The sequence below is a fragment of the Octodon degus genome, unplaced genomic scaffold, assembly GCF_000260255.1.
Source record: "Octodon degus isolate 3935 unplaced genomic scaffold, OctDeg1.0 scaffold00070, whole genome shotgun sequence".
Taxonomy (NCBI): Eukaryota; Metazoa; Chordata; class Mammalia; order Rodentia; family Octodontidae; genus Octodon; species Octodon degus.
The window spans coordinates 3,523,728-3,535,473 of NW_004524646.1; the positions used below are offsets into that span (position 1 = coordinate 3,523,728).

Genomic DNA, 11,746 nt, shown 5'->3' on the forward strand with positions numbered 1-11,746 from the left:
GGGGCTACCTGCGATCCGTTTTTGCTCTGACAAATGGAATTTACCCTCATAAATTAGTGTTCTAAATTTCTTACTAAGAACCTAATTAAATACCTGATACATTTAAAAAAAAAAAATAATGCCTACAGACTTTTAAAAACACTAAGTCAGAGGGTGGAAGTGTGGCTCAGTAGTAGCACATTTGCCTAGCACACACAACACTCTGGGTTCCATTCCAAGCACTACACAACAAAAATAAACAAAAATACAAAAATCTGGGTGACGATAGAACATATGCTTCAGGATGCAAAGCCCTGACCTCAATTCCCAGAACTACAAAACACCCCCTCCAAAATAACCCCCAAAACAAAAACATAAAACTAAGTCTTCAACTTGTATTTGTATTCTTTCTTCATTTCAACTACCAGAACATAAGCTGCACTCTGCTATCTTCCACTGAAATAATAAACTATGCCAGGTACTTAAGGATTAAACTTTTTTTTTTTTGGACATAGGGCTTCATTGAAGCAAGGCCATCCTTGAACAATGTAGCCCACCCAATCTTAAACTCTTGATCTTCCTGTCTCAGCCTCCCAAGTGCTAGAATTATAAGCATGCACCAGCATGCCCAGCTCAAACTTACTTTTTAAAGATTAGCTTGAATATCTACCTAACTATACTTAGAAGTTTCTCTGAGAAAATACACTGCAAAAAACTACTTTGAAATGCAGTACAATTCATATCTTTGGAAATGATCCATCTGTAGAAAACCACATTAAAGGACTGGAATACTTTATAAAATTTTATTTATGGGCCAGCCAAATAGCTCAGTGGATTAAAGTGCCTGCAAGCAGGCACAGGGGCCGGGGGTTCAATCCTTGGGGCCAGCTGAGACAATAATTGAGACTGGGCATGGTGGCGCGCCCCAGTAATCCCAGCTCTTGGGAGGCTGTAAACAGGTGGATCACTGAGTCCGATCTGGTAGTGAGACCCTAGATACCCTGTAGATCCTTCCCTTAAAAAAAAAAAAAAGAAAAAAAATTATTTATCCACAGAGGTCTAGTGGCATAGAACCAACTAAGTAAATGCCTCTTTAAACAAAAGTACAACCCATCCAAAACCACAGATAAGCTTTGATACAGTATGTTAGATGTCATCAAAATTAAAACTTTTAACGGTACTGCAAACAACATCAAGATAAAAGACAATCCAGAGAATAAGAAAAAAAAAAAAAAAAAAAACAACAACAACCTGGAAATTGTATTTGATAAAGGACTCACATCCACAATATTACATATGAGTTCTTAAAATTTCAAAATAAGGTATGGGGCTGGAGAGATAGCTTGGTGGTCTAAGCGCCTGCCTGGAAAGCACAAGGACCCAGGTTCCATCACTGGTTTCGCATGCTATCCCGCCATGCAGGCCATGGGAACTGGGAGTGGTGGCACATGCCTATAATCCCATTGCTGGGGAAGGCTGACACAGAAGGATCACTACAAGTCCTACATAGTAATACCCCGTACCAAACAAACAAATAAAAGAAACCTGGAAAAAAAGGTATATACCATATAATCCCATTGATGTAAAGTTCAAACACTGGCATTAAAACAAACAAACAAAAAAAACCACTAGTATTTAATCTATGGTTAGGCTCATAGGTATCTCTGAGGGAATTTATGGCTTTTGGAGTGCTGCTTATATTGTTACTTTATCCGTGTACTGCTTATTTCATAAAAATCCATGTTACACATAATTTGTGTCTCTTTGATGCAATAAAAACTTTTAAAGTTTAAGACAAGACACAAGTAACAAGTGACATGGGGGAGACTGGGTGTGCTGGTACATACCTACAATCCCAGCAAAAGGGAGGCTGAGATTACTAGTGCGAGCTGTTTAGTGAGACTCTGCACAAAACACATTAAAAAAAAGAATGGAAGGAAAAGATGGAAGCAAAGCTTTGGGGATGGTGGGTAGCTCAGGAGACTGAAGTGCCTCCTCAGAGAAGCAAAGGGATGGAGGTTCCATCCCCAGCACCACATGTGCGGCAGCCCCACCCCCAGTGTGGGCTGACCAGGGCCACAGAGGTATATTCCTAGCACCAGAGAGGCTGAAAACAGGTGGATCTCTAAGTCCACGCTGAGTAGTAACAACCAAATACTTTAAAACAAAAACAAACAAACAAAAAACCAAAAAAAAAACATAGGGGGATTTGCATTATCAAGAGACACACCTTAGGGCTGGTCAGATAGCTCAGCTGATTAAAGCCTGCTTATTATTAGGCAGGTCTACAAGGCAGACCTGCCCCCACGGTGTACCGAGAGGGCAAAATGATAATGGGCATGGTGGTGCATGTCTGTAACCCCAGGGCTTGGGAGGCTGAAAACAGGAGGATTACTGAGTTTGGTGCAGTGAGACCCTGTAGACCCTGTACTAAGTAAATTTTTTAAAAAAACAAAAACAAAAATAACAACAACAAAACCACATCTTGATGCTCAGGGCTGGGCCTCCAGGGCTTCTCTGTTATGGCTCTCATCCTGAATTGCACAGTCCTAATGGACTTGTTTTCTTTCTGCCAGGAGATGAACAAGGGTTCCTGTCCATGGAGCAGTCAGTCTTGACAAGGACAGCAAGTGCCAGTGTCCGCACCCTTGCCGTGGGGTGGTATTACCAAATGCTCAAATGAATAATAGGCTGGGTGTGGTGGGGAGTACTAGGGGAGACTGAGGCAAGTCAATTGCATGAAGTTCAAGGCCAGTTCTACATACTGAGAGCCTATCTTAAAAAAAAAAAAAAAAAAAAGAGGAACAAATGTTGCTCTTGGTCTTAGTTCTACTTTGGGCAATACTAAAGGATTTCAACAGCTCCATGTTCGATATTCCTAGGTAAGTAGCTTAACCTTTCAGCTTCTACAAACCAACATTATTACTAAAACTCAAAGCTAAAGGTAAGAACGTAGATATTATACTTCATTAGTAAGCAGCAGCATCACCAATAAGTTAATGAGGCTGGAGGAATGGCTCTGTGGTAGAACGTTTGCTTGCCTAGTATTGGATTCAATCCAAGCCTTGGATTCAACCCCCACCCCCATGGAACTAAAATATGTTTAAAAGTCCCTCTTTGCTCATTCTTTGGCTCACAGTGCACCTAATGGTGTTTTCAAAACTGAAATGAAGGCTGGGGGGGGGGATGGTAGCATTATATTAAAACGTACCATATTTAGGTCAAGCCTCTAAAACACTCAAACTCCATCAGCTCAAACCCCAGGCTAGCTGATGGCTCTCTGCTATCACTGTGCAACAGATAAGTAAATGTTTGTTTAACTTTATTTTGGACTTTGAATTTTCTACAAAACTCGTGTATATAAGGAAAAAATGGCTTAAACAATTTCTTCAAAGGGAAAAATTCCCCCAGTCCTGATAATGAGTGCTTGGTAACTAACTATACATCTGGAATGTTATCGTATGAAAGATTCTATACTACTTACTGACTTAGAAAAACAGCAATGAAGAAAAGGCTGATGCTGTCTGTTCATTTCTCTCAAAATCAGAAAGAGAACAGAAAGGCTTTTCTACCTAGAGCATTCTGACCATTTCTAACTATAGTAGGGTTCCCACCCACACACATCAAGATACAGGATTCTATAAGAAGTGGAAGGACAGGATTCCGATTTTACTATTATAGGTGGTGCTACTCCTGTCATTATCTTCAAATCTCCAGTAACAATGAGAATTTAACCATTTAAATATTTTTGTAAACATTTATTTATTATTTAATTTCTTGACTTTTTTTTTCTAAAGGCTACCTTTCTTTATTTTTGTGTGTGTGGGGCCAGCTCAGCCCACCAGGGGGCGGGGCTGGCTGGCATGTGGTGCTGGGGGATTGAATAGAGGTCCCTGTGCTTTGCTAAGCTTGTTCTAAGTAGGTGCTTTAGACCACTGAGCCATCTCACCAGCCCCAAGCATTTAAATATTTACATAGACAAATCAGATAATAGATAATACTATTCTGAACTAGGTGTGATAATGCATGCCTGTAATCCTAAACTGTTCAGGAGGGTGAAGCATGAGGACTGCAAGTTCAAGGCTAGGTGGGGCAACACAGTGATAGCCTGTTTCAAAATAAAAAAATGAAAGACTCAGGAGACTGAAGCATGAGGATCAATCAGCATTAGATCAAGACCAGCCTGGCCTACAGAATGAGTTCAAGGCCAACCTTAACTACACAGGGAGACCCTGTCTCAAACATACAAACAACCCTCCACAAAAGAAAAAGAAAGAGAAAGAGAAAGAGGAGGAGTTGTTACAGGAAGAGGAGGAGGAAGTGGTAGGAGCAGTGCTGGAGCTCAGTGGTAGTCTGCTGACATAGACAAGGCCCTGAGCTCAATCCTAGTAGAGCAAAGAAAAAGGCTATTTTGAAATGTAAAAACTACTTTATAAAATTTAAGGTAACCAAATGCAGTGCAAAACAGGAGGATTAACAAATTCAAGACCATCTTGAGCAATTTAGTCACTTACAGAGATCCTGTCTCAAAAAATGAAAAACGTTGAGTGCAGCTCGGCATGAAGGCCCTGGGTTCAATTTCCAGTACTAACCCCCCCCAAGAAAATAATTTGCCTTCTTGGATCTTACAGAAGCATACAGCCTTCCAATAAAAGCTAAGCCTACAGTTTCAATGGCATTATAAACTGCCTAACTCAGACTCAATAATGAGAAAATTAAAACCAGCTACCCTTGCTATGCAACAGCCGAAACCGTAGACTTTTGTTCTCAAACAATTTACAATCACTAAGCAGTGTATGGAGAAGAAAAATGTTTTCAATTTGAAAGAAAGGTCTGAATTGTATCCCAGGTTATATACCATTTTAACCAATGAATGGCTTTGGACAAATAAGCCTACATTTCTTTCTGTTTTTTAAAAATGTTTTACAGGTTCTCCAGGATCTCACTACACAATCGAGACTCATAATCCTCCTATTTTCAGCCTCCCAAGTGCTGGAATTACAGGCGTGAGCCACCATGCCTGGTCTCACTCACTAAGTATGTCCCAGGGGCAGGGCCAGCACAGCACACTGGGGATTGAACCCTGATTCCTGGGCCTGCTTAAGCAGGCACTTCAGTCCACTAAGCTATCTGGCCGGCCCTAAACCTACATTTCTAAGGGTACCTACTAAACAATCAAAACAAAACAAGAAAATTGCACACGGTGGCATACACTTGTAATGGGGAGACTGAAGCAGAAGATTGAAAGACCATCCTGGATTACTGACATACCAAAAACTAAAATCCCTACAAAAACAGAAGGTTGCCACCGTCTATACACAAAAGCTCCTATCACTAGCACTGAACAATTTCTTTCTAAATTAGCTCAATTGGAAAATTGTCCATTTTAAGGAAATTACCATGTCACAAAAGTTTATTTTGCAAACCAAAAAAATTCTGTTTTTGGTTGTATATACCTGTAATCCCAACACTGCAAAGCTGAGGCAGGAAGATTTTAAATTCAAGTTCAGGTGGGCAACTTAGATCCTTGCTCAAAAATAAAAAATATAATTTAAAAAGTGTTTATGTAGCTCAGTGTGAAGGATCCAGGCTCAATCTCCAGTGCCAAGTAAACCTAAGGAATTGTGGGAAAAAACCTGGAGTAAAATTAGGTCTAGGTCGAGTAGGGAAACTCAGTAACTTTTAACTTTCTATTAGATAAATGACTCACTTTATGGAAAAAAATCAAACATTTCACATTTTGTTCAACACACACACACACAAAACTCCCAACTCAATTATCCTATGATAAAGAAACAAACACAAAAGGCAACCCAAACTAACAATGCAATAACTTTCACCTGTAACTTTGTGATAAACTATAATTTTAAGTATTACTGGGCTAAAATCTGTCTTCATTTTCTCTGAAATAAATCTTGAGGCCAAGAATAAAGCAGCAAATGTAAGTGGATGGCAACGTAAGTCTCATTTACTCAGCCCAGGGCTGCTATACCCTGCTACAGCCTCCAGAGCTGAGACTACAGATGTGTACCATCAGGCCTGGCTTTGATATGGGAGTTTAAATCTGCTGCAGATACTGGTAGTAGGTCCAGGCTGTAGGCTAGATGTAACACACAAACAAAAATCACCACCCCTAAACTGAACACTGATGGCCTACGCCTACAGGTGTTAAGTTACTTACCATCTCTAAGCCTGTTTTCCAATCTGTAAAATATAGCTAATCACAGCACTGCCACCAGAGAACTGTTTGAGAATTAAGTAAATCTTTGTAAGTAAACTACTTACAGAGTTTCTGGCACATAGAATTTGGAATTTTCCTTTTAGGAAAAAATGTTGAGCATCAGACTGAAGATTACTTCACATGTATCCTGGAATTTTTCTAAGACCATTCTTTGGAATGATGTTTCTTTACAACTTTGTGCCACAGCCAGATCATGATTTAGCCCAGCACTCTTTCCTACTTAAATAACTTGAATCCACTTTACTTCTTAGCTATGTTGCGCAGCCTTCTTCTGCCCTTCCCAAACTTTCAGACTGAAGAAGAAAGGCTATTTCCTAAGTGGTAAAAATATAAACGTGAAAAAGACACACTAGATTTTTATATTAGCATGCTGGGAGTATGCTTACAAACCAAGGGGAAGCTAGGGATGGTGGTGGCTCACGATTTTGAGTTTAAAGACACCCTCAGGCTACAGGACACCCAAAGGCATGCACTCCTGTGTTAAAAATATCCCCCCAAAATGGAAACTCAAACACAATGTCAAGGCCGTATTTGCTCGCTTTGGCAGCATGTATACTAAATATAAGGCCGTGTGTATTATTTGTAATGAAATCTCAAAGAATAGATGGAAAAATCTACACACACTTTTATCTCACAAAAAGCTAACTGGCAGCTGGGATCCTAACTCAGTGGTAGGACTTGCCTAGAATCCCAAGGCCCTGGGTTTGAATTTCAGCTACCCCTACTCAATCAAAACAAGAAACATAAAAACCTATCCTTCCTAATTCATTATGTGAAAAGTTTCTTCAATGTACAATGATGTAGGTGTAAGTTACTATGCAATAGCTGCACACAATCAGTACAGTATCTGACATTCTGCTTGTATTTTAAATAAGTGACATAAGTACTAATTTGGTCTTAAGAAAAAAATTTTTTTTGAGACAGAGCCTCTCTATGTAGTGCAGGTTTTTTTTTTTTTTTTTTTGGTCTTTTTGAGACAGGGTCTTGCTATGCAGTTCAGGCTGGCCTCTCTTTATAACTCAGGCTGTTCTCGAACTCTGAAGATCCTCCCTGCTTCAGCCTCTGGATTGCTAGGATTAAAGGCATGCACCATCACGCCCAGCTTCAGGCTGGTTTTGAACTCACTATGTAGCCCAGATTGCCCTGGAACCTGCAGTAACTCCTGCCTCAGCCTCTTGAATGCTGGGATCACAGATGTGTGCCACCACTCTCTGCTCCAATTTTTTTTTTTTTTAATTTTATTTATTTACGTGTGTGTGACCAGCTCAGCCCACCAGGGGGAGGGGCTGGCTGGCATGTGGTGCTGGGGGATTGAACCGGGGTCCCTGTGCTTTGGCTAAGCTTGTTCTAAGTAGGTGCTTTAGACCACTGAGCCATCTCACCAGCCCTCTGCTCCAATTTGAAATCATTTTGGGTAGCCTGAAAATAAAATCTGTAGGAGCTGGACATGCATATGCCTATAATTCCAGTACTCAGAAGTGTAAGACCCAAGTTTGAGGCCTTCCTCATAATTTAGTGAGACCTTTTCAAAAATTAAAAGGGAGAGCATTGTAACAGAATGGTTACAATGCTCAGTTTCCATGCTCAGTTTCCCCTGGTTTCCATGCTCAGTACCACGCAATAAACCAAACCAAACCAAAAACTGAAGAAACCTGTTGGTAATTGTACTCTCCAAATTACTACTTCTTTAATTCAAATCAACAGCAGTATATACAATTTGTAATTACAATCTTGTTTTTATGAAACTGGAGTTCTGGACAAAGTTCAACAGGAAAAAAAATTCCTTTAAGTTTGTAATTCAGATACAGAACTACAATCATAATGATCTGACATAGCTGCTTATTGTAAAATCAGAGGCTAATGTAACAAGATAGGTGGCAAATAACTACTTTTGTATCCAGAGAAATAATTTGAAGAGTTTTATCAAGCTTGAAAGTTTTAAGTGAAATTCACAGTACACCAACCCTAGTCTTTTAAAATGTGAAACTGCCAGGTGCTGGCACACTCTTGTAATCCCAAGACTGGGAAGGCCGAAGCAGCAGAATCATGAGTTCAAGGCCACCTTGGGCTACAGCACACACAAGACCCACTACCCCTGCCAAAAAAAAAAAAAAAAAAAAAAAAAAAAAAAGGAAAAGAAAAAGGGAAATCTCATTGTTTTCAAACAAGTTGATCTTTGGACTTGTAAATATAACCTGTGGGAGACCGACAAAGTAGCACAGGCCTGTAATCTCTGCCACTCATTAGTGAGTGTTCAAGGCACACAGCAAGTTAGTAAAGCCCTGCTTCAGGAGAGGCCTGGCAGTGAAACTCAGCGTTTCCTGGGTTCAAACCCGTATTAAGACATAAACAAAAAACCGTAACTCATGCAGACACCAGGACAGATCAAAAAGGTTTTAAACACATCTGTTAACTTCTCTCCACCTGTTAAACAAATCAAATTGCGAAGACATTTAAGCAAGCAAACGCTCAAGATCAAATAATCCCAAACGTGCAGGCTGTTTACGCAGTGAAACACAAAATCCTGCGTTCCTAAAACACAACCGCGGCGGGGAAAACAATTCTATCCTCAAAAGGAAGATCAACATTATCCACTGTGAAGTTGCTATACCCAAGAAACAGTGTTGCCAGCCGACAACAGGATCAGAAATATAAAGCCAAACAGTTAAAAAACACAACAAAACAAAACAAAACAAAACACAAAAAACCCACCAAAATGTTTCTCAAAGTGTGCAACAGCTTAGAACTTCTTGGCTTGAATCATGGTTGCACACCTGCTTTACAGATGGGTGAACTAAGGCAGATCGCATTCACCCGTGCTTTTCTCAAGGTCACTCTGGTGCAGAACCACACACCCGGGCGCCCGATCCCCGGCCCCCGACCTCTGCACGCGTCAGGGCAGCACAGCTCAAAGGAGTACTCGAAGCTTAAACGTGCCCAGGCAGCCTGAGCCGAGAAACCCCTCGCGCGCTCGCGAGGCACTCGCAGGCTCGAGGCCCCCGGGACCCGCCCTCCTCCAGCCCGCAACCCCTAGCCCGCACACGCGAGGCGAGCGCCTCTGCCCCGCGAGAACCAGGGAGGTGGCCCAGGGCGGCGCTGCACTTACCGTCGCTCTCGGCCCTGACAAGCAGGGACATGCCCTTCAGGCGCTCCACGTAGCCGGACGACACATGCCCCGTGCCCCGATCGTCCCACTGCCGGTCCTCGTTGAGCGTGTACACCTTTACCCGCCGCCGGGTGTCGGTCATCGTGCCGCCCGGAGGCCGGGGCGGAGGCCCCGCTGGAGTCGCCCAGAAACGGGGTCCGAGTGAGGCAGGCGCCCACAAGCGGAGGGCCCAGCGACCTCACTGCCGCCACTGGCCGCCGCGGGGCCACGCCGCCGCCCGCATGGCTCCTCCCGGGCCGCGCTCCGCGCTGCTGCCTTCGCTTGCTCCGGCTCCGCTGCGCTATTGTCCGGGCCCGGCCGCCCGGCGGCCCCGAAGGGGGCGTGCAGCGCCGCGCACCCTCCTGCCCCGCCGCGATAGGAACGCGGGGCCCCGTCACTGTCTTGCTCCCGCCTCCGCCATGATCCCCGCCAAGCAGCTTCCCGCGCCGCCGCAGCCTCGTCAAGGCGCCGCCGCCATGTTTTCCTTCCTTGTACCCTGCCCTGCCGCCGCAGCCAGTCGCTCCGCTCCGCTCCTTTGCTTCAAATGTCCAAAGCCGGCGGGCGCCTGCTTCTGGGACGACTGCTACCACTGTCTGGGAGATTCCGAACGCCCTCGGCCACGGAAGAGGGCCAGGTTGCTGGAAGTCGCTTTCTCTCAGCTGCCGCCGCCTCTTCCGTCTTCCTCACTGAGCTAAAGCGGCCGCCATCTTGGCTCACCCCTCAAAAGGGGCGCGCGGGGCTACCCAGGCAGCAATTGCAGGGGCGACCGGGCGGCCCCACCATTTAAAGAGACAGGAGCAAGGCCGGCAGCCTCGCTGCGGCGGAGGGCTCTGTCGGAGGCGGGCGCGGAACTGCCGAGGTGGCGGGAGCGCCGACAACGGAGGAGGCGGGACGGTAGTCGCGCCGGTGACGGCCCGGGACTCCCCGCGCTTCCCTGCACGCAGCGTCGTGCGAGCGCGGGGCGTTGTGTGCGTCCGTCGCGCTCTGTGTTCGTCATCAGCCCCGCTCCGGGCTCGGAGGGGCGTGGAGCCCGCCTGCCGCCTCGCTGGCGCTTGTCCCTGCGGTCTCGGCCGCCGCTGCTCCTGCTCCGCGGGCGCCCACCCACCCTCCTCGGAGCCCCCAGAGTGTGTCCTGCCTGCCGCCCGCGTGTGGGTCGTGCTTCGCGACCTCCCCGGAGCTTCTTCGGGGTGGAGCTGAGACGCCGCGGGAGGGCCGTGGGTTAGGGCGGCGGGCGAGCAGGGCCTGTGCGTGCCGCGGGCTCGCGCTGGCGGACCGATCCGGAAGCAGCCGCGGTGCGGCTTTGTGGAACCGACCCCCAAGTGACAGTTCTAGAACTCCACCTTGCTACGCCGCTGTCGCCCTCATTTCCCTACCCCTTGGTAGAATTGAGATTTTTCTAGACCTCTATATTGCAAAAGAAACTGGAGGGGCTTGAGAAAGGACGGGACCGTGGGATCAAGAGCGATAATTCCCAGCGCTAGATAATACTGTGCTTGGGCCGACCATATAGCTCAGTGGCACAAGCGCCTGCCTGGCAAGCGCAAGGTCCCGAGTGCAATTCCCAGTACAAAAGGAACCTGTTGCGGGGTATGTTGATGCACGCTTATAATCCAAGCACTGGAGAGGCTGAGGCAGGAGAATTGTAGTGATTCTAGGTCAGCCTGAACGTAGAAAGACCTAGTTTCAAAAAGACGAACAAGGGCTGGTGATTTAGGTAGTGCAGCACCTGCCTGACATGCATGAGGTTCTGAGTTCGATTCCCAGTGCCAAAAAACAAAACAACCCCCGAAACAAGCACTGAATTTCCCCCAAAAGACTGGCACTTTCATGCAAACAGTAGCCACCATTAGGGGACCTTTACTATTTGCTCCTGTGTAGGGTTCAATTTTGTAGTAGCCTCTTGGAAATAGAGACTGCCTGTAATTCCAGCTTTTTGGAGGTCGAGGCAGGAGGATCACAAACTTGAGGCCAGCCTGAGCTGCGTTACAAGGCCATCCTATACTGTAGTGAGACCTTGTCTCAGACAAAAAAAACTTAAGCTACAAAGTGATACTTCAGTAACGTGATACCTTAATATTTCAGCAGTCAATTAACTTATTATTATTTGGAGATTCTGAGATGGGGGTCTTTTGCTACCTAGCCCAGGCTGGCCTCGGACTCACTGTGTAGTCTGTGCTAGCCTCAAATTCACAGTGATCCTCCTGCCTCAGCTTCCCACTTGCGGGGATTACAGGTCTCCGACACCATGTCTGGCTCCAATTTTTGAGATATATTATGGCCCTTATTTTCCATACTATCTTCAAAATGTTAACCTTAGAGTGAATTTGTTAGAATATTTCATCAAAAGTATCCAGACAGTATTTAGATTTATTCACTTTACA

General features: G+C 45.0%; 1 protein-coding gene across 2 annotated transcripts in view; it reads right to left on the reverse strand.

The window, feature by feature from the left end:
• Ppp4r3a (protein phosphatase 4 regulatory subunit 3A) overlaps positions 1-10,333 on the reverse strand; it is a 43,864-nt gene extending 33,531 nt beyond the window's left edge. The window contains exon 1 of one of the 2 annotated variants that reach the window (XM_004635137.3): positions 9,327-10,333. In XM_004635137.3, the coding sequence (XP_004635194.1) occupies positions 9,327-9,468 (142 nt within the window). In that variant the 5' untranslated portion in view covers positions 9,469-10,333. The remainder of the gene's footprint in view (positions 1-9,326) is intronic. The other variant, XM_004635138.2, reaches the window with a different exon arrangement.
• Between the last annotated feature and the right edge of the window lie 1,413 nt (positions 10,334-11,746).